Source organism: Lepus europaeus, chromosome 15 (assembly GCF_033115175.1).
Source record: "Lepus europaeus isolate LE1 chromosome 15, mLepTim1.pri, whole genome shotgun sequence".
Lineage (NCBI taxonomy): Eukaryota > Metazoa > Chordata > Mammalia > Lagomorpha > Leporidae > Lepus > Lepus europaeus.
Genome location: NC_084841.1, coordinates 49,620,487 through 49,646,363, shown reverse-complemented (window position 1 = coordinate 49,646,363; position 25,877 = coordinate 49,620,487). Strand labels below are relative to the sequence as shown.

At 44.3% G+C, this 25,877-nt stretch overlaps 1 protein-coding gene across 4 annotated transcripts in view; it reads right to left on the bottom strand.

The window, feature by feature from the left end:
- KIF2A (kinesin family member 2A) overlaps positions 1 to 24,778 on the bottom strand; it is a 75,644-nt gene extending 50,866 nt beyond the window's left edge. For all 4 annotated transcript variants that reach the window (XM_062212056.1, XM_062212052.1, XM_062212055.1 and 1 more), the window contains exon 1: positions 24,648 to 24,778. In XM_062212056.1, coding sequence (XP_062068040.1) covers positions 24,648 to 24,711 — 64 coding nt within the window. In that variant the 5' untranslated portion in view covers positions 24,712 to 24,778. The remainder of the gene's footprint in view (positions 1 to 24,647) is intronic.
- Between the last annotated feature and the right edge of the window lie 1,099 nt (positions 24,779 to 25,877).

Genomic DNA, 25,877 nt, shown 5'->3' with positions numbered 1-25,877 from the left:
TTTTTATTTTTTAATTTTAGTTTGTTTACTTTTTAACAGATTCAATAGAGTTCATAGATACAATCCTAAGAATAAAATATTCCCTCCCTCCCTTCAGGTTTTTATTTTTAAGGTTTATTTATTTATTTGAAAGGCAGAGTTACAGAGATGGCAAGGCAGAGAGAGAGAGAGAGAGAGGGAGGGAGGGAGGGAGGGAAGGCAAGAAGGAAAGAGGGAAAGAGACGAGAGATTTTCCATCCATTGGTTCACTCCCCAAGTGGCTGCAACTGCCAGGTCTGGGCCAAGCTTCTTGCAGGTCTTCCATGTGGGTTCAGGGGCCCAAGGAGTCGGGCCATTCTCTGCTGCTTTCCCAGGCCATTAGCAGGGAGCTGGACTGGAAATAGAGCAGCTACGACAGCAACCAGCACTCATATGGGACACTGGGGTCACAGGTGACGGCTTAACCTGCTATGCCATGATGCCAGCCCTAGATTTCCAAATATCTTAAGCCACAGTAATTCTCAGAAAAAAAAAATCATAGTCTCTATTAAATCACCCGCCCAAAAAAGTCATTTCACATAGTCCAACCAATAGAAAAGTAAATTTCACCCCAAATTATATGTGAAAATAATTTAAATATATAATTTGCTAAATCAAAGAATATAAGTAATATTTTAAGACCATAACATTTATTTCAAAGTCATTTTATGTTTCGTTTGTATTATGTAAGTTTCAACTTTCAGTGTTTTTAGTATCTGTTGTAAATATTAAGAAAGACTTATTTAAAGAAGAAAATCACAAATGACTGATCAGAAGAACACATCCCAAATTCAAGTCATCTTTTCCCTAAAGAATAAAAACAATAAATAAATGGATTCAATAATTCAGGACTTTCTAATATTTAATATTAAAATGCTTACTTGAGATTGCTATTAGTGTTATTTAACTTGCAGTAAGAGCTCATACAGATTGAGCTGTCAAAAATGAGTTTTACATGGTTGACAATTGCCTTTTGGTCTCTGAAAACAGGATCCTATTATATGCTTCCTGGTTCACAGCTGAACTCACAGCAGCTGTGAAGCTAAGAAATGCCAGCAACCAATTAGGCTGGCATAAACCTTGTCTAGCATATAAAGTATAATTTGGTTGCAAATGTAAAAGATAAGAGCCAAAATAAAACAGCCAAGAATACTAATAAAATTTCATTACAAGTATTTAAAAGTCAGAATATTTAGTATGCAAGAAACATATATATTTTTCTAAAAGGATACAGTAATGGACATTAAGAACAAAATGAAAAGGCAGTTCTTTTCAGACCCCAGCAGCTTTTTAAAAAGTAAAAATACATTTAAAAAATAAATGTATCTAGGATTACAAATTCAATGTAATTTTTCTGGTTCTAATTACCTTAATCACATAGTTGAGATATATAAGAGCAGACATAGAATGTTAATGTTATTGTTCATTTTATCAGTTTTCCTGAGATGCTTCTTTTCACACTTTTAAGATATTAAGACTTTAATCAAATTTTCAAAACCTACTTAGGTAAGAGTAATACAACTAAAATGATTAATAAAGGCTGAATTTCAGCTACAAAACTGTTGGGGCTGTGACGTGTTGGCATGCCATATGGGCGCTGCTTCCAATCCAGCTTCCTGCCAATCGCCTGAGAAAGCAGCAAGGGATGGCCCAAGTGTCTGGGTCCCTGCACCCACATGGGAGACCTGGAAGAAGCTCCCGGCTCCTGGCTTCAGACTGGTCCAGATCCAGCTGTTGCAGCCATCTGGGAAATGAACCAGAGGATGGAAGATATCTCTTTCTAACCTTGCCTTTCAAATAAATAAGTAAATATTAAAAAACCAAAAACAATCAAAAAAGCATGCTACAAGCCTGTTACAATGGCAACTTCCAAACTCTCTGAATAGAAACTTCAGAAATCAAACCACAAATCTACAATCAACTTATCTTTGACAAAGCAGCTAAAATCAACCCCTGGAGCAAGGACAGTCTCTTCAACAAATGGCGTTGGGAAAACTGGATTGCCACATGAAGAAGTATGAAGCAAGACCCCTACCTCACACCTTACAAGAAAATTCACTCAAAATAGATCAAAGACCTAAATCTACAACAACCCAATACCATCAAGTCATTAGAGAACATTGGGGAAACCCTGCAAAACAGTTCTTGGAAAAGACTCCAGATGCACAGGAAATCAAAGCCAAAATTGACAAACAACAATATTACATTGAATTGAGAAGCTTCTGCACTGCAAAAGACACACTCAGCAAAGTGAAGAGGCAACTGTCAGAATGGGAGAAATTATTAACAAACTATGCAGCTGATAGAGGATTAATAACCAGAATACATAGAGATCAAGAAATTCAACAAAAAGACAAACAATTCAGTTAAGAAATGCACAAAGCACTTAAACAGGCATTCTTCAGGAGGGTAATCCAAACTGCCAACAGACACATGAAAAAATGCTCAGGATCACTTGCCATCAGGGAAATACAAATCAAAACTGCAATGAGGTTTCACTTAATCCCCCCAGCAAGGTTAGAATGGCAAGGATGTGGGGAAAAAGGTACCCTAATCCACTGCTGGTGGGAATGTAAACTGGTACAGCCACTGTGGAAGACAGTATGGAGATACCTCAGAAATCTGAATATAGTCCTACCACATGACCCAGCCATCCCATTCCTGGGAAATTTACCCAAGGGAAATGAAATCAGCATATGAAAGAGTTATCTGTGCCCCCCATGTTTACTGCAGCTCAATCCACAACAGCTAAGATATGGAATCAACCCAAATGTCTGTCAACTGAAGACTGGATAAAGAAATTATGGGGGCTGGCACTGTGGTGCAGCAGGTTAACGCCCTGGCCTGAAGCACCAGCATCCCATATGGGTGCCAGTTCAAGTCCCAGCTGTTCTACTTCCAATCCAGCTCTCCGCTATGGCCTGGGGAAGCAGAAGACGGTCCAAGTCCTTAGGACCCTGTAGCCACGTGGAAGATCGGAAGAAGCGAAGATGCGATGACTTTGAACAGTCCTTCTCTTGACTACTGGGGAACAAGTTGTTGTTGTTGTTTTTTAATATTATTTGTTGAACTTATGTGTATAAAGTTAACTGAAAATAGATCTTAGTAAAAAGGAAGACTGGGGGCAGGGGGAAGGCCGGTGTTGAGGCATAGAGGGTAAAGCTGCTGCCTATAGTGCCAGCATCCCATATGGGTGCTGGCTCCTGGCTGCTCCACTTCTGATTCAGCTCTCTCTTATGGCCTGGGAAAGCAGTAGAAGATGGCCCAAGTCCTTGGGCCCCCACAGCCATGTAAAATGACCCCAAAAAAACTCCTGGCTCCAGATCAGCGCAGTTCCGGCTGTTGAAGCCAACTGGGAGTGAATCAGAGGATGGAAGACCCCCCTCTCTCTCTCTCTCTGCCTCTCCTTTTCACTCTGTGTAACTCTGACTTTCAAATAAATAAATCTTTAAAAAAAAAAAAAAAGAAAGACTGGGAATAGGAGAGGGAGGAGGAAGAAGGGTGGGATATTCCTAAAGTTGTATTTATGAAATGCATGAAGTAAGGCTAGTGCTGTGGCATAGCCAGTTAGCCACTGCCTGCAACACTGGCATCCCATATGGGTGCAAGTTCAAGTCTCAGCTGCTCTACTTCCAATCTCTCTCTCTGCTATGGCCTGGGAAAGTAGTAGAAGATGCCCCAAGTCCTTGGGCCCCTGCACCCACATGGGAGACCCAAAAGAAGCTCCTGGGCTCCTGGCTTCAGACAGGTCCAGCTCTGGCTGTTGCAGCCATTTGAGGAGTGAACCAGAAGATGGAAGACTTCTCTGTCTCACTCTGCCTCTGCTTCCCTGTACTTCTGCATTTCATATAAATTTGAAAGAATGAAAGAACAAAAGAAGGGAGGGAGGGAGGAAGGGAGGGAGGGAAAAAAATGCATGAAATTTGTATAGCTTAAATAAAAGTTCTCTGGGGGGAAAATTCTGGTCTTGTTTAAGGTATGATAGATTTTCAAATATTCCCAAATTAATTTTTTATAATTATAAAAATATAATTATAAAATTTTTAATATTTTATAATTAAAAAATATAATTTTAAAACATTGTACACATATTCTGAAAAGGCTAGTAGTCATCACTGATGATTCATGTGTATGCAGCCATGCAGTGAAAACTAATGTAGGGACCAGTGCTGCAGCATAGTGGGTAAAGACGCCACTTGCAGAGCCGGCATATCATATGGGCTCCAGTTCAAGTCCCAGCTGTTCCATTTCTGATCCAGCTCTCTGCTTGGCCCGAGTCTTTGGACCCCTGCACCTGTGTGGGAGACCCGGAAGAAGTTCCTGGTTCCTTGCTTTGGATGGGCACAGCTCTGATCATTGCGGCCAGTTGGGGAGTGCACCAGAGGATGGAAGACCCCCTCCCTTCTCTCTCTCTCTCTCTCTCTCTGCCTCTCCTCTGTGTAACTCTGCCTTTCAAATAAATAAATAAATCTTTAAAAAAAACTAATGCAGGCCGGCACCGTGGCTTAACAGGCTAATCCTCTGCCTTGCGGCGCCAGACCAGGTTCTAGTCCCGGTTGGGGCGCCGGATTCTATTCCGGTTGCCCCTCTTCCAGGCCAGCTCTCTGCTATGGCCCGGGAAGGCAGTGGAGGATGGCCCAAATCCTTGGGCCCTGCTCCCGCATGGGAGACCAGGAGAAGCACCTGGCTCCTGGCTTCGGATCAGCGAGATGCGCCAGCCGCAGCGGCCATTGGAAGGTGAACCAACGGCAAAAAGAAGACCTTTCTCTCTGTCTCTCTCTCTCACTGTCCACTCTGCCTGTCAAAAAAACAAACAAACAAACAAAAAACAACAAACCAAAAAAACTAATGCAAAAATCTAGTTTGTTACAAGCCCAACTCTTTTAGATACATAGTTATCAAGTGTATTTGTACTTGATACAGCCTCTATCAACCTCCTCAATTCATAATTTAAGAGTTTTTTGGACTACCCCTATGGCATAGCAGGTAAAGCCACCACCTGCAGTGCCAGCACCCATATGGTTGCTGGATCAAGTCCCGGCTGCTCCACTCCCAATCCAGCTCTCTGCTATGGCTGGGAAAGCAGAGGATGCCCTAGGTTCTTGGGAACCTGCACCTACATGGGAGACCCAGAAGAAGCTCCTGGCTCCTGGCTCCGGATCCACGCAGCTCCGGCCATTGCGGCCAACTGGGGAGTGAACCAGCAGATGAAAGACTTCTCCCTCTCTGCCTCACCTCCTCTCTCTACATAACTCTGACTTTCAAATAAATAAATAAATCTTAAAAAAAAAAAAGTTTTCTTATAGGCTCTGAAAAACACACTAATAAAAACTAGTTATATCCTCCGTATCTTTCAAGCAGCGATTAACAAGGAAAACGTGCGTAAACATGCATTCTCGGAAGCAAAGTAACTTTCATAATCATATTTTCAGACCAAGTGCCTGGAATAACAGCGTCTCCAGAGGGTCAGTAAAATATATAGGCAGAGGCAAAATATTTGGTAAACACAAGTTTGGAAAGAAGCATTTTCTTCCACATCAGTCCTTACCGGAAGAAAAACCTGATAAATCATCAGGTAACACATTGATCTCCAAACTTTTGTCACTTTATATATATATGATTGATTAAAAACTGTCTTAAACAGTTTTCTCATTTCTCCTTAAGTAACTAAATACTGTATGAAGTACAGACTATAATCAACTAGATATTTATAGTTATAGATAAAAAAATTTTAAATTTTTCAGTCATAACAAAACACGTTACACTAATTACCTTTTGTTATCTAAGGAATTCTGATGGATGCTACATCAGGAACATGGAAAACTCAATCTTTAATTAGCAATACAGTGACTTAATATTGGAGTAAAATGGAAAATTCCAGAAAATCAAGACTGCCAAACACTTCTTTAAGATAGACTAAACACAACAAAGATACTAAAAAAAAAAAAAAAAAAAAAAGGCATTGTTTAGAAAATGGAAGATGCAGTTATTAAGCAGTAATAGTCACACATTAATTTTCTGTCATACTCCTCAAGACAGTATCTAATTTATTATTTATAACCTTGCTTACATTAAACGTCAATCTGTTCTTAGATGCCAGAGACCAATAAATGAGGACAGAAAGGAAATCTGGTGATTTGTGAGAGATCATATTGGCAGACCAGTAATAGATCCAGCAGAGTCAAACTCTCAAATTCTGATATCCAGGTTTTGTTAGCTAATCTAAGCACTGATGAAAAGAATCCTTAATGAAGACTATGTAAGCACCACACCTTCTTCAATGGCTTTGATGGAACAAGAAGCCATTACAGAAGGACACAAATAATGCCTCAGCTGACACTGTGAACAGTGCTGCTGCTGTTTAGCAAATCCCTGGGGAATGTGACTTTGCCAAACAGATCTTTGTTTAGGCTTATCACACTTAAGATGTTACTGTTTATAACTAAATTAAAAAGTTCTAGCATTCTCTTCTTAGACCTTAAACACAAAGTTAGACTTCTGACATCAGAGAAAAAAGGTGAGATTTTCATGAATACAACTTAAAAATGGGATAAACTTTACCCATATTGCGTACAAGCTGCAAATTTTCAAATTCTGATCTCATCTGTCCATGTTTTGAAACTGGATGTGTAAATGTAATACTGCTCAGTTCCTTTGGGTTGGCCAGAAAGCTTCAGATGTGTTGGGGCTTTTTTTTTTTTTTTTTGGGGGGGGGGGTGTGATGTATGAATTGCACTGTATAGTAACAATTTGGGTAAAAATATCATTGAAATTTGCATTAAAGGCAATAAGTGAAACATCATAAAAGGGGCTCTATCTTTAGAAAATATTTAATCACTATAGTTTTATAGTATTACTTTACATGTTTGGTATAGGGAGAATGGGAGATTAAAAAACTGCCTGAGGGGGTAGGACTGGTGCAAGTCCTGCTTACACCTTCCTGCTAATGCACTGGAAAGGCAACAGATGAGATGAGCACCAAGTACTTGGGTTTCTGATAACCACAGGGAGGTCTGTGGAGTTCCTGGCTCCTGGCTTCATCCTAGCTGTTGCTGGCACGAAAAGTGAACCAGTAGTTGAAAGACAGCTCTCTCTGTCTCTCAAATAAAAATAAATAAATCTTAAAACAAACAAACAAACAACAACAAAAAAAAAAACCCACCTGTAACCACTTGTAGAGAATATAAAAACCAAAATTCTAAAATCATAATGTTATAGAATGATAAATCTAGCTAATAGTAACACACACACACCCCAAAACGCACACCATTGTACGTTTATTCACTTGTTAAAGAATTAAAGTTGTTGGGGGTCAGCACCGTGGCGCAGTAGGTTAATCCTCCGCATGAGGCGCCGGCATCCCATATGGGCACCAGTTCTAGTCCCGGCTGCTCCTGTTCCTATCCAGCTCTCTGCTATAGCCTGGGAAAGCAGTGGAGGATGGCCCAGGTGCTTGGGCCCCTGAACCCGCATAGGAGACGGGGAAGAAGCACCTGGCTCCTGGCTTTAGATCAGTGCAGCTCCAGCTGTTGCGGCCATCTGGGGAATGAACCAATAGAAGGAAGACCCTTCTCTCTGTCTCTCCCTCTCACTGTCTGTAACTCTACCTCTCAAATAAATTATTATCCAGAATACCAGTTTTACAGTGATAGTGTTGAAACAAGTCACTGATAATCCAGTTTTTAAAAACTACCTGTCATAGATGTTCAGCTCCATGGATTCAGCAATGTTATTTAACTGCTCTCTGGCTTAAATTATTCACTCAAAAGAGAATTCCATGGGGCTGGCCCTGTGGCATAGCCGGAAAAGCCACAGCCTGCAGTGCCAGCATCCCATATGGGCACCGGTTCAAGACCCAGCTGCTCCACTTCTGATCAAGCTCTCTGCTATGGCCTGGGAAACAGTAGAAGATGCCCAAGTCCTTGGGCCCCTGCACTGGCATGAGAGACCTGGAAGAAGTATCCTGGCTCCTAGCTTCAGATAGGCCCAGCTCTGGCTGTTGTGGCCAACTGGGGAGTGAATCAGAGGATGGAAGACCTCTCTCTCTCTGCCTCTCCTTTTCTCTGTATGTAACTCTGACTTTCAAATAAATAAATAAATCTTAAAAAAAAAAAAAAGAGAACACCACTACTCACATAGCTGCATTTTTATATGAACTTTTCACAGCTACATGTGGCTATCATCTGCTATTATTTTTAAATATATTCTAACACAAGAAAGGGATCTCAAGGAATGCTTTACAATAGTCAGTGTAACATCAATACTTCCTCCAAGAATTTGATGCTACAATCTGTGATCCATTTTACCTATGGAAGCCTATTATGGGAGCAGCTCTGAAACGGAAATTTCTACTTCCGACACCTGGCCTATCTAAGAGAAAACATCCTCACCAGTTTAGGCTCCTTGTGGTATAGCAAAGTCATTGTGCCTAGAACAAAAGGTACAAAGAAAAAAAAAAAAAGAGTGGAGGCATAGAACCTCAGTGTGGAAAGAAGGGCTAATCTCAGACACCATGAGGGGGGTTTTGAACACATTAAGTTTGAGATATCTATCTAGTATAGATATCAAGTAGGTTGTCTGATATGCTGGGATGGTCCAAATTGAACAGGGCCGGCGCCGCGGCTCACTAGGCTAATCCTCTGCCTTGCGGCGCCAGCACACCGGGTTCTAGTCCCAGTCGGGGCACCGATCCTGTCCCGGTTGCCCCTCTTCCAGGCCAGCTCTCTGCTGTGGCCAGGGAGTGCAGTGGAGGATGGCTCAAGTGCTTGGGCCCTGCACCCTATGGGAGACCAGGAGAAGCACCTGGCTCCTGCCATTGGATCAGCGCGGTGCGCCGGCCGCAGCGCGCCTACCGCGGCGGCCATTGGAGGGTGAACCAACGGCAAAAGGAAGACCTTTCTCTCTGTCTCTCTCTCACTGTCCACTCTGCCTGTCAAAAATTTAAAAAAAAAAAAAAAAAAAAATTGAACACAGATTATCAACATACAGACCACACATTCTCAATTATCAACATACAGATCACACATTCTCAATAGGGTTGATATCACCCACACAGGGGTGAAAACTGGCTCTTTGTAGGGGGAGACCTTAGCTATTACAATGGTTTGTGGCCCTTTAAAGGGTCCTGGGACACAAACAGATACACAGTATTTCTGTGGCATTAAAATTTCAGTGAGAGGCAATGATAACGAAAAAACATAGAAGAAAAGAAGGCTCTTGAATAGAATAGTCGTGCAACATGGTCTTTAAAACACTGATATAAACAGTATTTAAGGCAATGAAAGTGGATGTGATCACCAAGAGAGTAAGGGTAGAAGTTCTGGTCTTCAATGTATACAGGTCAAGGAAACAAGATAACAAAGGAAATCAAGAAGTCGCCAGAGAAAAAGAAAAACTAGGAAAGTAATCCTAGAAGCCAAATGAAGAAAGTATTTCTAATAGAAAGTGAATTAACTGTCCAATGCTGTCAAGTCAAAGCAGAGCAATGCCTAGAAATGAAAGCAGGGGCAAGAAGTCAAAATGGAAGAAATATCAAGTAAGTTAATGAGAATTCAGTAGAGAATGAAAACAATTAATGATGCAACACAGAGAGATCTACTAAAGTGATGACTTCTGGCACTTGAAAGGGGTTAAGATTTAGTGCAAAAGAAGAGGAAATAGGCCTAAAACAGAAACAATGTACCCATACCAAAGGAAGGAAGGCAGAGATACAAACATACAGGCAAACAGGCTGCTTCTATTTCTCAGTGGTATGATAGCAAGCAAGGTCATCGAGGGAGAGAATATATGTGAGTCAGTAGCAAAATTCTTCAAGAATAAAAGGAAAGCTGGTAATATCTACCAAGTATGTTGCAAAACTTGGTAACCAGTGTATCCATTAACTACTATACAGAACACAGAAGTACAAAATATAGGAATAAAGTCAATGGATTTCATTTTTATGTTTAAGACATTGGCAGAAAATCCATGTGATAATGTCTTGAAGGCAGATCTGAAAAGGGAAAGGTTAAGTACGACAGAGGCATTTAAAAAAGTGACAGACAGAGATCTTCTATCTGCTGATTCATTCCCCAAATAGCCACAATAGCCAAATCTGGGCCAAACTAAGGCCAGAAGTGAGGAATTCCACCCTAGGCTCCCAAGTGGGTAGCAGGGGCCCAAGTACTTGGGCCATCCTTTACTGTTTTCAGGTGGGTAAGCAAGATGCTGGATCAGAAGCAGAGTATATAGAATTCAAACCAATATGGGATGCTGGCAACACATGCAGTAGCTTAACCTGCTGCACCACAATGCCAACACACAGAGGAATCTTTTCAGAATAGTTTTTCTTTTTTTTTTAAAGATTTTTTATTTATTTATTCGAAAGTCAGAGAGTTACACAGAGAGAAGAGAGGCAGAGAGAGAGAGGTCTTCCATCCGATGGTTCACTCCCCAATTGGCCGCAACGGCCAGAGCTGCGCCAATCCGAAGCTAGGAGCCAGGAGCTTCTTCTGGGTCTCCCATGTGGGTGCAGGGGCCCAAAGACTTCGGCCATCTTCTACTGCTTTCCCAGGCCATAGCAGAGAGCTGGATCAGGAGAGGAGCAGCCAGGAATAGAACCGGCACCCATATGGGATGCCGGCGATTCAGGCCAGGGCATTAACCCGCTGCACCACAGCGCCAGCCCCGAGAATAGTTTTTATAAAAAAATTTTAAGAATTATTATAAAAACTTATTTACCTTCATCAATTTCCAATACGTAGCCATCCTATTGCCATTCCCACCACCAACACTGAGTTATTTTGAAGCAAATCCCAGAGATATGAGACCAACTCCCCCATATTTAATTCAGTATATATTTACTTTTATGGGTTTTTAACATTTCCCTTTTTCAAAGAAGTCAATTTTAATGCATTTATTTTCCATCTTTTCCAGGATGTTATGGCACAACTGGTGTATTTTTAGATAACTGAAACACATGCATTTTTTTTTTTTTTTACAGGCAGAGTGGACAGTGAGAGAGAGACAGAGAGAAAGGTCTTCCTTTACCGTTGGTTCACCCTCCAATGGCCGCTGCAACGGCCAGAGCTGAGCTGATCCAAAGCCAGGAGCCAGGAGTTTCTTCTGGGTCTCCCATGTGGGTGCAGGGGCCCAAGGACTTGGGCCATCTTCTACTGCTATCCCAGGCCTTAGCAGAGAGCTGGATTGGAAGAGGAGCAGCCGGGACTAGAACTGGCACCCATAAACTGCAAATAGCAGTTGAAAGATTCTAAACGTTGAAATGACATTCAGAATCTTGAAGATGAAAAGGGAACTAAAATGCCAGCACAGAAAAAAATAGGCCAAAAATAAGAGCAGAAAAAATTTAAGGATGGAGCAGCTGCATTTCAAGAATCAAAAATACTTCAACCCTTAAAGAAATGAATTCTTTAAGTACTCAGTTTTCCCTTCCCATCATGTCCTAGGAATTCTGAGATGGTCTTGGCTCAGTCTTAGGAAGGCAGAGTAATGGCCAGTGCCAGGGCTCACTAGGCTAATCCTCTACCTGCAGCGCCGGCACCCCGGGTTCTAGTCCCAGTTGGGGGGCCGGATTCTGTCCCGGTTGCTCCTCTTCCAGTCCAGCTCTCTGCTGTGGCCCGGGAGTGCTGTGGAGGATGGCCCAGGTCCTTGGGCCCTGCACCCACATGGGAAACCAGGAGAAGCACCTGGCTCCTGGCTTCAGATTGGCGCAGAGCACCGGCCATAGTGGTCTCTTGGGGGGTGAACCAACAGCAAAAGGAAGACCTTTCTCTCTGTCTCTCTCACTGTCTAAACTCTGCCTGTCCAAAAAAAAGAAGAAGAAGAAGAAGAAGAAGGTAGAGTAGTTACCTATAGCCTAAGTACATTCCCACTGCTTATAAATATTTGTTGAAAGGGACCCATACCTTCAACTCACTTAATTTCAAGACACTAGTGGCAAAAACTATAAGCTGCCTGAACTGGATGCTCTCTTTGACATTACACTGTATACAGGCTCTCAGGTTCTCTACCCTGCGTTCATGAATAGGATTAGCTTGATTAAACAAAACTGAAGAGATTTTACAACCTAGACTCAGGCTCTCCAAATGTGAAGTCCATTCCTTTCCACTCACTTGTCCTTTATTTGACACAATTAGTGCACCTGCTATATAACATCCATTCTTTCTGCAATGTGCTCTGCATCTCATCTGTTTCTTAACCACTGCTAACTCCCCTAGACTGATGCAATCTGTCCACATTAGCTCTCATTTTGAGTACTACTATCCCTCTAGTCTAATCTATCACTAATCACTGGCTAACTCCAATTACTGCTCTTAGGAGATTAAGTCCTACAGTAGTTTCCAAGTGTCCTAGAAATTAATTCCAAGATCCTTACCTTTATTTCCAAGTATTTAATAAGGTGTCCCAGATTACCCCTCCTACCTCATCTACTACCCTCCCATCTTCATTTTTTTTTAAAAAGTTTTGTTTGTTTTTATTTGAAAGGCAGTGCAAAAGACAGACAGACACACACAGAGATATTCCAATAGCTGGTTCACTCCCTAAATGCCTGCACCAGCCAGGGATGAGCCAAGCTAAAGTCAACAAAGAGCATGGAACTCAACCCAGGTCTTCCACATGGGTAGCAGGGATCCAACTACTTGAGAGTCACCAGCACATATTAGCATTCTGATATGGGCTGCCCAGGGGGTGTCTTGTAGCTGCACCCAATGCCCATCTCTGTCTATTTTAAATGCCCTTTACCTGACAGCCCTCAACCTCCAGCTTAGCAATTTCTCACATGTTGTGCCACAGGCCTGGAACACCTCCTTCCCTTCAAGGCAATCTACTGTTCATCTTCCTCCCCTCACTTAAACTTCAGTCTCCAGTAAGTCTTACCAGAATGTTTCACTAGGCCATGCTGGGTTTCTTCCTAAAATAATGGATCACAACCTTAGATATATAATGTAATAACCAGTGTGTGTGTGAAGTTAGGTTTCACCAGTGTGTGAGGCATTTTAAAATAAAATACTGTGTACTCTGAATATACTCATATCACATCCCTAAAATATATTCAGCCACAGTCTTTTTTTTTTTTTAAAGTTTATTTATTTATTTGAAAGTCAGAGTTACACAGAGAGAGAAGGGAAGGGGGGGGTCTTCCATCCACTGGTTCACTCCCCAGATGGCCACAACAGCTGGAGCTTCGTCAACCCAAAGCCAGGAGCCAGGGTCTCCCACGCGGGTGCAGGGGCCCAAGGACTTGGGCCATCTTCTACTGCTTTCCCAGGCCATAGCAGAGAGCTGGATTGTAAGTGGAGCAGCCAGGACTCAAATCGGTGCCCATATGGGATGCCGACACTGCAGGCGGCGGACTTATCCACTACGCCACAGCGCTAGTCCCTAGCCACAGTCTTGATCCGTGCATATAATCTAAGTAAATGAAACAGCCTTCATAAATCTTGAACATCTTCCAGTGTAGTTTTATGATCTGAGCATAAGGCTCCTCTTTTATAAAATGGTTCTACCTTATAGGGCTGTCATGAAAACCAAAAAAGATACTACACATTCAGCAAAGCAACTGGCTTATTAAAGGCAAAAACATTACATCCCTTCAGGTATGGGACTAACACCTGGATAGACTTTTAATGAAACAATTCACGTGGCAACGTGCAAGATAATCTTGGCTATCTGAGTGAGGATGACTAGGTAGCTGCTGGCCAAGAGTTATGATTAAAAGGGCCACTCATAGAACAGCGCAGACACATAGCAAATATCACAAGTATGCTCCCCTCCTGATGTGTCTTTCTTTCCTTTTACAATGTTTATTATACAGGTAAAATTTGATACAAGTTAATGCCAAAACCCATAAGTACCTGAAAATAAAATCTTTGGAAGTAAAAGCCTAGGGAGGCACCTGATACTCTGGCCACAACTGCAAGGCCTTGGCGAGGCTAAAGCCAGGAACTTGGAACGCCATCTCAGTTTCCCAAGTGGGTGGCCCAAACACTTGGGCCACCTTCTGATGCTTTTCCCAGGCCCTTAGCAGGGAGCTGGATCAGAAGTGGAGCTGTCAGGACTTTAACAGGCGCTCACTGAGATACCAGCATCGTGTTTAACCTGCTGTGCCACAATGCCAACCCCAGGGCACCTGAGTCTTACAGTCCCTTGACCATACTATATAGAGGTTAGTCCCAAATTACACATTAGTACCACTAACTGGTAAAGTAGCTCTGCTTTCATGTCACTTCCTTGGTCTCCATATTTGTAAGCACTCCAAAACAGAGTTACATAGAGAGAACTCTGTTGTCAAGGGTTGATCTGCCAGAAACTTAAAACTGAACAAATCTTACTCTTTTATATATTCTAATTGTGGTCACAAATTATCAAATGGGTATTAGTGAATACAAAATAGGCCAACAATACATTGCCTGGAGAGTTGCCCGGTAAAATATCATTCAAAGTGGGGTACCTGCGGGTATAGAACTGGGATTTTCTTCTTGCACTATTCAGAATTGCTGTTTTTCAAAAAATATAATAAGCACAATAAAAACAATGAAGCTAGTAAAATTACTGCAGAAAAGTCAGTAATGAAAAATAATACCAATTTCAATTGACTGGCATGAGCTATCAGCACTGATAACAGTGTATTAAGAATTTGTCAGGAAAGCACAGCTTAAGGGATAATAGATGTTGGTCACAGTAAGAGGCAAGAGGGACAGCATGTATGACATATATTTTCCATCCAGAGGACCATAACTTTAACAGTCTAAGTTCCTATCAGTACTAACCACATTATAAATGAATCATTCACTTATTTGAAACCCATAACTATTTTTGCCTTATTCTTTTTGGTACCTTAGCACCTATAAGAATGCCAGATACATTTAGGGGTGGGCACCGTGGCATAGCAGGTAAAGCTGCCGCCTGCAGTGCCGGCATCCCATATGGGCACGGTTGGTGTCCTGGCTGCTTCACTTCTGATCCAGCTCTCTGTTATGGCCTGGGAAAGCAGCAGCAGATGACCCAAGTCCTTGGGCTCCTGCACTCATGTGGAGACCTGGAAGAAGCTCCTGGCTCCTGGCTGCAGATTGGTGCAGCTTTGGCCGCTGTGGCCATCTGGGGAGTGAACCAGCAGTTGAAGACCTCTCCCTCTTTCTGCCTCTCCCTCTCTCTGTGTAACTCTGACATTCAAATAAATAAATAAATCTTAAAGAAAAAAAGTGTATTTAATGAAGTCTGCAATAAGGAAAGAGAAAGGAGGCCACATAATTTTGATATCCACAATTACTTAAGGTCTGTATTCCAAAACATCCCACACTCTAGGAAATAACCATCTGAATCACAATTTTATTACAAAGAGTAACGAGGAAAATAGGTAGTACCAAAAAAGAGAAAGGAAAGGTTTGGTTTTAAAAAATATATATATGCTTTTTTTTTTTTTCATTTATTTGAGTGGCAGATACAGAGATGGAACATAAAACAGACTGGGAGAGAGAGAGAGAGAGAACTTTCACATCTGCTGATTTACTCCCCAAATGCCTCCAAGAACCGAACCAGGTCAAAGTCAGGAGCCAATAACTCAATTTATGTCTCCCATGTGGGTGGGAGGAACCCAATCACTTAAGCCATCACTGCCCATGGTCCACATTAGCAATAAGCTAGAGTCAGGAGCCAGAGCTGACTAATGAACAAGTGCTCTTATGTGGGAGGCAGGTGTCTCTTTGTTTAAAGATGTATTTATTTATTCAAAAGGCAGAGTGACACAGGGAGAAAACAGAACATCCATCCACTGGTTCACTCCCTAAATACCCACAATAGTTAGGGACTAGGCTGGACCAGGCCAAAGTCAGGAAGCTAGATCAGAAGCAGAGTAGTCAGACCTCTAACCATCCGATCAATATGGGATGCCAGCTCCCCCTCTTTCAAAATAAATTAATTAATTAAAAAACATAAAAGGGGGCCACCGCTGTGGTTTAACAGGTAAGCCGACGCCTGCAGTGCTGGCATCCATATAGATGCCGGGTCATGTACCAGCTGCTCCACTTCCAATCCAGCTCTCTGCTATAGCCTGGGAAAGCAGTGGAAAATGGCCCAGGTGCTTGGGGCCCCTGTACCCACATAGGAACCTGGAAGAGGTTCCTGGCTCCTGGCTCCAGATTGGCCCAGCTCCGGCTGTTTGTGGCCATAGGAAAGTGAACCAGTGGATGGAAGACTGCCCTCTCTGCCTTTCAAATAAATAAATCTTAAAGGAAGAAAAAAAAAAATGGAAAAACAAAAGAAAAAGAAATTGGCACTCAAAAGTGAGATATTGCCAGAACAAAATTCTAAAAAAATTTTTTTTAAATAAAGAAAAAAAGGACACTTCCTCCTTCATTTCACTTTTGGGAAATAGTAACAAAATGCTAATAGGGTGATATCACATTTCATGTGTTAAGTTTCCATCATGCAGAATCTGAATGACCATGAATTTGAATTTACTTAGTTGCCTAAATTAACTTGAATGCTATGCCTGGAATAGCAACTATGTGTAATCAAGTACTTAAATATTTAATATGGTGAAATTTTAATGCCTATTTCTACTTACAAGAGGAGTATCCCTTATCTGAAATGCTTGGAAGCAGAAGCATTTCCAATACTCCCCCCTAAAGACTTCAGAGTATCTGCATATACACAATGAGACAGCTTGGAGATGACACTCAAAATTCATACCAATATAAATACAAAATCCACTTATGCTTCCTAAATACTTTATGAACACAGTCCACAGGTAATTTTACATAATATTCTTAATGCACTTGCATTTTGACTGAGATTTATCGCTTGAAGCCAGGGATAGAATTCCTTCACGAGTGGCATCAAGTTAGCACTCATAAGTTTTGGATATTGGATCAATTCAGATTTCAGAATTTTGGATATGGGATGCTCATTCTGTATAATATTACCATCACGTTAGCTAAAAGAATTGACATATGATAGAAGGGCAATCTAACTGGTATTTGCTCTAAAACTGGACTGGCAGGGCTTAAGAGTTATGTATATTCTGAATCTAAGAATGATGACCTCAAAATAAGTACCTTAAAAATTATTTTAAGTTATAGAACAGAGGTTATAAAAATCAAAGTGAGTAGCTGAATCCAAGAAGTAAGCCAAGAAGTCAGCACTGTGGAACAGCAGGTTAAACCGCGCTGTGGTACAGCAGGTTGACACCCTGGCCTGAAGTGCTGGCATCCCACATGGGCGCTGGTTAGAGACCCGGCTGCTCCACTTCCGATCCAGCTCTCTGCTATGGCCTGGGAAAGTAGCAGAAGATGGCCCAAGGCCTTGGGCCCCTGCAGCCACATGGGAGACCCAGAAGAAGCTCCTGGCTCCTGGCTTCAGATCAGCGCAGCTCTGGCCGTTGTGGCCAATTGGGGAGTGAACCAGCGGATGGAAAACTTCTCTCTCTCTCTCTCTCTCTCTCTCTCTCTGCCTCTCTGGCTTTCAAATAAATAAATAAATAAATCTTTAAAAAAAAAAAAAAACCACCACTTGCAATGCTGGCATCCCACATGAGTGCCAGTTCGGGTCCCAGCTACTCTACTTCCGTCCGATCCAGCTCCTTGCTTATGTGCCTGGGAAAGCAGTGAAGGACTGCCAAAGTGCTTGGGTCCCTGAACCCGCATGGGAGACTAGGATGGAGTTCGTGGCTCCTGGCCGAACCCCAGCTGCTGCAGCCACTTGGGGAGTGAACCAGTGGATGGAAGATCTCCCTCCCTCTCTAACTCTGCCTTCCAAATAAATAACAAATCTTTAAAAACAAAAAGTAAGCCTGCAAATGATTAATGAAATACTTTGACTAGAATAAATGGGTTTGCACCCCCCATTCTGCTCTGGATTTTTTACTCATACCCCTTTCCCTAGGGTTAACTGGCTCATTGCTATTTTATCTAGCATCTTCCTTAACAACACAAAGAACTTCTCCATAAAGTTCTAAAATTTCTGTCATAAGAATCAAGTGGTTAGGCAATGAAGACAGATTCCTGGCTTTCTTTGGTATTACTGAAAGCAACAAGTGAGTGACTATTGAAAAAAACTTGAAAACCTTAGAAATAAACAAGCAAACAGAATGCTGAATTTTTTCTTATGTATTTTACTTATTTATTTAACTTGAAAGGCAGAGAGACAGAGATATCCTCCATCTGCCAGCTCACTCCCCAAATGCCTGTAACAGCTGGGGCTGGACTAGGCTGAAGCCTTCAGGTGGGTAGCAGAGACCCAACCACTTGAGCCAAGACTTGCTGCCTCCCAGGGAGTATATAGCAGAAGATGGATCAGAAGTGGAACTAGGACTTGAACCCAGACACTAGTTGATATGGGATGACCAAATGTCCCAAGTGGCATCTTTTAAAAAAAGATTTACTTTTTTGAAAGGCAAAGTTACAGAAAGAGAGGCAGAGGCAAAGGGAGAAGGAAAGATATATCTTCCATCTGCTGGTTGACTTCCAAAATGGCCACAACAGGCAGGGCTGGGCCAGGCTGAAGTCAGGAGCATAAATTCCATCTGGGTCTCCCACATGGGTAGCAGGGACCCAAGTACCAGAATTATCATTTGCTGCTTTCCCAGGTGCATTATCAGGCAGCTGGATCAGAAGTGGAGCAGCCAGGACTAGAACCAATGCTCATATGGGATGCCAGTAGCAACTTAACCCACTATGCTACAAACCTGATGGCCCAAGTGGTTTCTCAAATGCTATGCCAAAATTACTGAATTTTGATGTTTATGATTGATAAAATGTCAGAATTTAATCTGATCTCAACAATTTGGGCAATTTAACCTATGTTATCAACTGTAGGTTTTCTGAATGAGCCTCTTTGGTGGTGGTGTAAAGAATTTTACTACAGGGGCTTGTATGTCTCAAAAAGGGGGGGGGGGGGACAGCACTATGCACAGCGGGTAAAACTGCTGCCTGCAGTGCTGGCATCCCATATGGGCACTGGTTCGAGTCCCAGCTGCTCCACTTCCAATCCAACTCTCTGCTATGGCCTGGGAAAGCAGCAGAATATGGCCCAAGTCCTTGTGTCCCTGCACCCACGTGGGAAACCTGGAAGAATCTCCTGGCTCTCAGCTTCGGATCAGTGTAACTCCAACTGTTGCGGTCAATTGGGGAGTGAACCAGCAGATGGAAGACCTCTCTCTGCCTCTCTTCCTCTCTCTGTGTAACTCTAACTTTCAAATGAAATAAATAAATCTTAAAATTTAAAAAGAAAAAATTAATCCAAGTGCCAGGACTCCTAGCTGCTTCACTTTGGAACCAGCTTCTTGCTAATGCACCTTAGAAGCTAGAGGAAGACGGCCCAAGTGCTTGGGCTTCTGCCACCCATGTGGTAGACTAGGATAGTGTTTCTGGCTACTGGCTTTGGCCTGGCTCCAATCTGGCTGTTGTGGTCATTTCGGTAGTAAATGGAAAAATTCTTATTTTTCTCTCTCTGTGGCTTGCCCTTCAAATAAATACATCTTTTTTTAAAAAAATTAAAATACACAAGGTACACAACTTCCTACCACCATCTGCAACCATTTGCCATTATTCAGAGAAGTAGGAATGAATGGGTCTAGGCTTAGGCCTGGTTTTATCATTTTTTAAAAAATTTATTTATTTATTTGAAAGCCAGAGTTACACAGAGAGAGGAGAGGCAGAGAGAGAGGTCTTCCATCCAATGTTCACTCCCCAGTTGCTGCAACGGTCAGAGCTGTGCCGATCCGAAGCCAGGAGCTAGGAGCTTCTTCTGGGTCTCCTACACAGATGCAGGGGCCCAAGGCCTTGGGCCATCTTCTACTGCTATCCCAGGCCATAGCAGAGAGCTAGATTGGAAGTGGAGCAGCTGAGTCTCGAACCGGCGCCCATATGGGATGCCGGCGCTTCAGGCCAGGGTGTTAACCTGCTGCGCCACAGCACCGGCCCTGGTTTTTTCACTTATTAATAATATGATCTTGGCAAGCAATCGAACGTCAAATTCTTCTCCTGTAAAATAATGAAATCTGCCACCTTCCTACTAGTACTGCCCACCTCACAGGCTTTCTGTGAGAATTCAACATGTCTGCAGCACTTGGAAAACTATGAAGACCTAACAAATACATACATGGAACCATTATTGTTCTAGTCACCGTACAAAAGGAAAAATTTTTTAAAATATTTATTTATTTTTTTGAAAGTCAGAGTTACAAAGAGAAGGAGAGGCAGAGAGACAGAGAGGTTGGTCTTCCATCCGCTGATTCACTCCCCAATTGGCCGCAAAGGCTGGAGCTGTGCTTATCTGAAGCCAGCAGCCAGGAGCTTCTTCTGAGTCTCCCATGCGGGTGCAGGGATCCAAGGACTTGGGCCATCTTCTACTACTTTCCCAGGCCATAGCAGAGAGCTGGATCGGAAGTGGAGCAGCCGGGACTTGAACCGGCACCCATATTGAATGCCGGCACTGCAGGCAACAGCTTTGCTCACTATGTTACAGTGCCTGCCCCACAAAAGGAATTAATCCACAAATTCCCCATTCCATCTTACCCCCATCATCAGTTACATACTTATAACTAAAGAACAACTGTATTGCTATGTGATTCATTTTTATTACCTATGTTCAGACTATTTTTCAGAAGCTATATAAATGACATGTTAAGGTAAACTAGCAGAATAAAGTGTCTAAGTGTATAAGGGTTAGGTCATTTAAAAATATTTTCTAAAAACTGCCTGCCCTGAATTGCAAGATTCCTGATGAATAAATTGAAAGTTGGTTTCCTCTGGATTTCAGAACTTTAATGAAGACACCCATTTTATCAACTTTGAGAAACAATATTTTCCTCCTACAATTTTTGGTTTTGAGACCCAAATACCGCATCACTTTTTACTAATGAACATTCCAGTAAGTCTCTATAATACTACTCTCTGGTGCTTTTCCAAGGGCAGGAAGTCATTTTCTACATCTTGATCAGGCTGTAGAAAGCTGTATAAAGGTCCAAAATAACAGAGAATTCCTCCCTTACTCTCATAGTTCTTGATAGGCAGTAGTAGACAGAGGGATCTCACTTTCTAGTAAAATTTCTATGCAACGGTTAATGAAAATAATGTTTGAAGACCAAAAACAGGGGCTGGCACTGTGGCGCAGAGGGTCAATTCACCACTTGCAATGACAACATCTCATATGGGCACTGCTTCAAGTCTTGGCTGCTTCACTTCCGATTCAGTTCCATGCTAATGTGCCTGGGAAAGAAGTGGAAGATGGCCCAAGTGTTTGGGCTCCTGCATCCACATGGGAGACCCAGATGAACTCCTGGATTCAGCATGGCCCAGCCCTGGCCACTGTGGCCATTTGGGAGCCAGGAGATGGGAGACCTCTCCCTTTCTCTTTCTCTCTGTAACTCTGCCTTTCTAATAAATAAATAAATAAATCTTAAAAGAAAGAGGGAGGAAGGGTAGGAAACCAAAAATCCAGTAATGGAGAGAGATTCACTTAAAAACTACACGCAGGGGCCAGTGCTGTGGTGTAGTAGGTTAAACCTCTGCCTATGGTCCTGGCATCCTATATGGGCACCAGTTTGAGGCCCAGCTGCTCCCCTTCCAATCCAGCTCCTTGCTAATGGCCTGGGAAAGCAGTGGAAGATGGTCCCAGTGCTTGGGCCCCTGCACCCACATGGGAGACCCGGAAGAAATTCCTGGCTTCATAATGGCCCAGCTTCAGCCGTTGTGGCCATCTAGGGAGTAAACCAGTGGATGGAAGACCTCTCTGTCTCTCCCTCCCTCTGTAATTCTGCCTCTCAAATAAATTAAAAAAAAAAAAAAAAAAAAACTACACGCAGAGTAGTAGTGGTGTGTAGACTAAGACTGCCTGTGATGCCTGTATTCCATATGAGCACCAGTTCATATCCCAACCACTCTCTGGTCAGCTCTCTGTTATAGCCTGGGAAAGTAGTAGAAGACAGCCCAGGTGCTTGAGCCCCTGCACCTTCATGGGAGACTCGGAAGAAGCTCCTGGATTCTGGCTCCTGATGGGCCCAGCTCTGGCCATTGTGGCCATTTGGGGAGTGAACCAGCAGATGGAAGATATTTCTCTGTCTCTCCCTCTGTAACTATATCTTTCAAACAAACTTTAAAAAGAAAAAAAAAAACACTACATATAAAGAACTCTGCTAGGCACTTTGGGGAAATAATAGCGATAAATTAATTGAGGTTTTTAAAGAATCTATTAGCTAACTATTATAATCCTGTAATATCTTGGCTCTGGTTGAAGTGGGTGTGGATAGCTGGACACCCTTCCATTGCATTCCCTATACCACTTCTTGCCCCAGTATAGCTTGAAAACATAACACTAAGAATTATGTATCCAAATATTAACTTAAGGAAATATGCTGTCTCATGAATGATACAGGATGACTTAGGAATTTAGAGGCTAACAGGCCATCTGGTTTTAGTAATCAGTGAAGATTTATCAGCTTTTGCTTTTTTTTAGCAGGATCTTGAAAGACAGGAACAACCTCATTTTGGTTTACCTGTTTGCCCTTAGAATATATTTTATTGATAAGTGAGCACTACTGATGGGAAAAGCGTGGTCTGAAACAGAGACAAGGATCACCACCAACAGGAAAGCAGAGAAACATCTGCACGGTTAATAGCAGTCCTTCACTCCCGTGATTTTCATTGTTTCAAATACTTCATCAGTGTTCATCTAACCAGGAAGCTTACTTTTGTTACAATAATCACCAGTATTTTATCCAACACAGATCTATTGCAGAAGTGGGAGGAAGTAAAACAGCTTCTTTAAGTGAAAAAGGGAAAGGCTGGGGGGAGTCTCCTAGCTGTTTTTTCTGTGAAACACCGCCATCCCAGCAAATGATCATTTCCACCTTTTCAAGTCCTCCACCTACTGTGTGCCTTCCACCAACTCATCAGGCACCCAAGGCGCATCAATGTTTACACTCCTATGTCTTAGGGTAATATACTCTATAGTGATGTCCATTATTTCTCTGCTTTCTAAACACGGATCTAAGCTACTGTCACTTACACAAGAACACAGAGCTCTTGCAGGTGAAGGCTGAAAGAGTATTATAAACTACTTCCTAGACAACCCCCCAAAAAACCAAAACTGGTTCATGTCCAGGAAAAATTAAAACATAGAAACCTCTTGAATATCACACACTAAATCTGACAAAATTTTATAGTTAACACCTATCAGTTAAACGTTTTCAAGAACGTAAAATCATGTCTTTTGGACCTAAGATTTTAAAAATATACAAATCCTACTTTTGTTAGTATACAGAGAATTCACCTAAAGACGAAACAGAGCTGGCAGCAATTTGAAGAGGAAAAAAATAAATACAAGAAATCCCAACCCAAGTACAGGAGAGCTCTCTCTTCCACTAGTGTTACTGTTAACTTCTAAGCCTCTAAGTAGTTACGACTTTCTTCACATATAGGACAATGCTGCTTCCAGCTGGTACCACAAGTGACCTCACATACTCACATATAAGGGGAAAGAACAGTCTAACAGGGTCTTCCAATGTGTCACAGAGACAACATGAAAATCAGGGTGGTTTCACGAAACTCGGTCAAAGTCGGTAAAACTGAGAGGGCGTGGATGTGACAGCAACGTTACTACTGAGCTAAAGGACAACAAATAAGCCCTAAATAAAAGGAACGGGAGTGAAAAGGACGGGGGTCAAGAATACGCATGAGTCTAGATACTACATATCTCTGTTACTGAAAGGGAAAAATCTCCCTCTGCGCATTTTCTCATTACAACATCAATGATGTGCAGATCTGGCTGGCGTACCTCACTCCACACCCCAAGCGAGTGACATAAAACATCTTCCCCCAGAGGAAGCAACAAGAAAGATACATGAGCCTAAGGCTGTAAAAAGGAAGAAGGGCTGGGGTGGGGGGGACGACTTAGGCTCGTGCCTGCACCTCTCCCGAGGGTGTGAAAACATCAACATCCGGCCGCCCACCCCCACTGCCCGGTCGAGCGGCGCCTTGACCGTGTCCATCCTCCCCCGTCACCTCGGAGCGGCTCGGCCCCGACTTCTCCCCACCCTGCTTCATGGCCAAGCGCGACATTCTCTCCATCCCTCTCCCAAGGAAGACTCGAGCAAAAAAAAAAAAAAAAAAAAAAGCGTGCTCGATCGCCTAAGGCGAGGAGGCCTGACAACCAGACGCCAGTGTAGACCGTAGACCAACCGGATTGGCCCTCGCCGGCGCTCGGCCTCTCGCCGGTGGTCGGCTCCCTAAGCCCCGAAATCCCTGCTTCGCACGCCCCCCACCCCCACCCACCCCGCCAGGTCAAACCAAGAGGCCGGGGCGGAGCGCGAGGCAGGCTCATCCCTAACGAAGCCCGCTCCCTCCCGGGCTGGATGTCCCCCCAGGGGAGGATGGAGATCCGGGGAGCAACGAGGGGCGGCCGCCCCGGGCCCCCACAGGCTCCCTCGGCCCGCGCCCCCCGCACTGCAGCGGCGCCCGGGCGGACCCCACGCCGGCCTCACTCGCACACACGCCACACACAAAAGCGCCGCGGCCGCCGCCTTCCCGCCCCCACAGCCCGGCGGAGCAATCAATGAGGCGGCCGGCGCCCGCGTCCCCTCGGCGCACACCCGAATGCGGGGCCCGGCCAGCTGGACCGGCGGCGCGGCTCACCATCGCTCCGCTTGATCTCCACGTAAATCCCGATCTGGATCTTGCCGAAGTTGGCCGTTGCCATCACCTCATCTGGAGCAGAAGCAGCGGGCCGAGGGAGGGGGACGGGAGGGCGGAAAAGGCGGGGAGGGGGCGGGGTGGGTGCGGGAGGGGGAGCGGTTGCCCGCGGCCGCGCCGGCCCGGGCGACAGCGTGGACGCGAGCGGGGCCGCGAGGAAGAGCGGCGGGGCAGCAGGCGGAGGCCCCGGGCCTGCAGGCCGGCGGGAGGACGCGCGCGCGCCGGGGCTGAGGGGTGAATCGAGGGCCGGGGCCGCGAGGCGGCGCGGGGGAGAGTGGGAGGGCCCGCGCCGCCCGGCCGGGAGCCGACGCTGGGGAGGCGGGGCGCCGCGCGCCTGCGCAGAGCGCGTCTCCGGCGTCTTCCTCCTGGACCCGCCTGCGCCGGTCGCCTGGAGGCGGCCCCGCCCAGCTCCGCGGCGGGCGGGCGGCGGCTGCGGCTTGGCCAGCGGAGGCAGCGGAGCGCGCGCGGCCCGGCCCCCAACGAGCTGGCGTCGCGTTTGATTTGGGCGCGCGGCCTGGAAGACGCGGGAAGCGGCCGGGCCGGTGCCTGTGGTCCTCTGATTTTTTTTCTGGATCGGCGCTGTTGCCGGCATGGATTAAGGGCCGCGCGGCTGGCTTGCTTTCCGTGCCTCCCGCGGGTCTGAGCGAAGTGACCTGCCGTTGACAGTATTGGTTCGCTTTCGCCATCTGAAGGTGGCTCCCGTCTTGCCACCCCTCAGGGGCGACTGGCCCAGGTAGTCCTCCCAGGTTTTCCATCCTATGGAGGGAGGGAAGAAGGCCCTTTGAGGTGTCGCCCACCCCAAGTCGGAATGAGGATCCGCTTGTGTGTGGCCTTGGCCTCACAGCTCAGCTCCACTCAGAAACGAGCCCTGCCGTGGGGCGGCCGTAACTGTTCAGTTTTGGATGCATCCGGGGCTGCTGTCCTGTTTGTGCTGTGGGGGTCAAGACCTGTGTGCCCTTGGCCTGGAATGGCAACACTATGACTAGCGATGTCAGGTTGACTAAGGAATGTGCCGTTTGCAGTCACTTGACGAGTCTGACGACATCAGCAAGGTAGAGCCGGAAGGCCATGTGGGACAAGCACCCGACAGGCGTGGTGGAGACTTCACAGCGCCGAGTAAAAACATCCAAACCTGACTCTTGCCCCAAGTCTCGGGACTCAATTCGGAGGGAA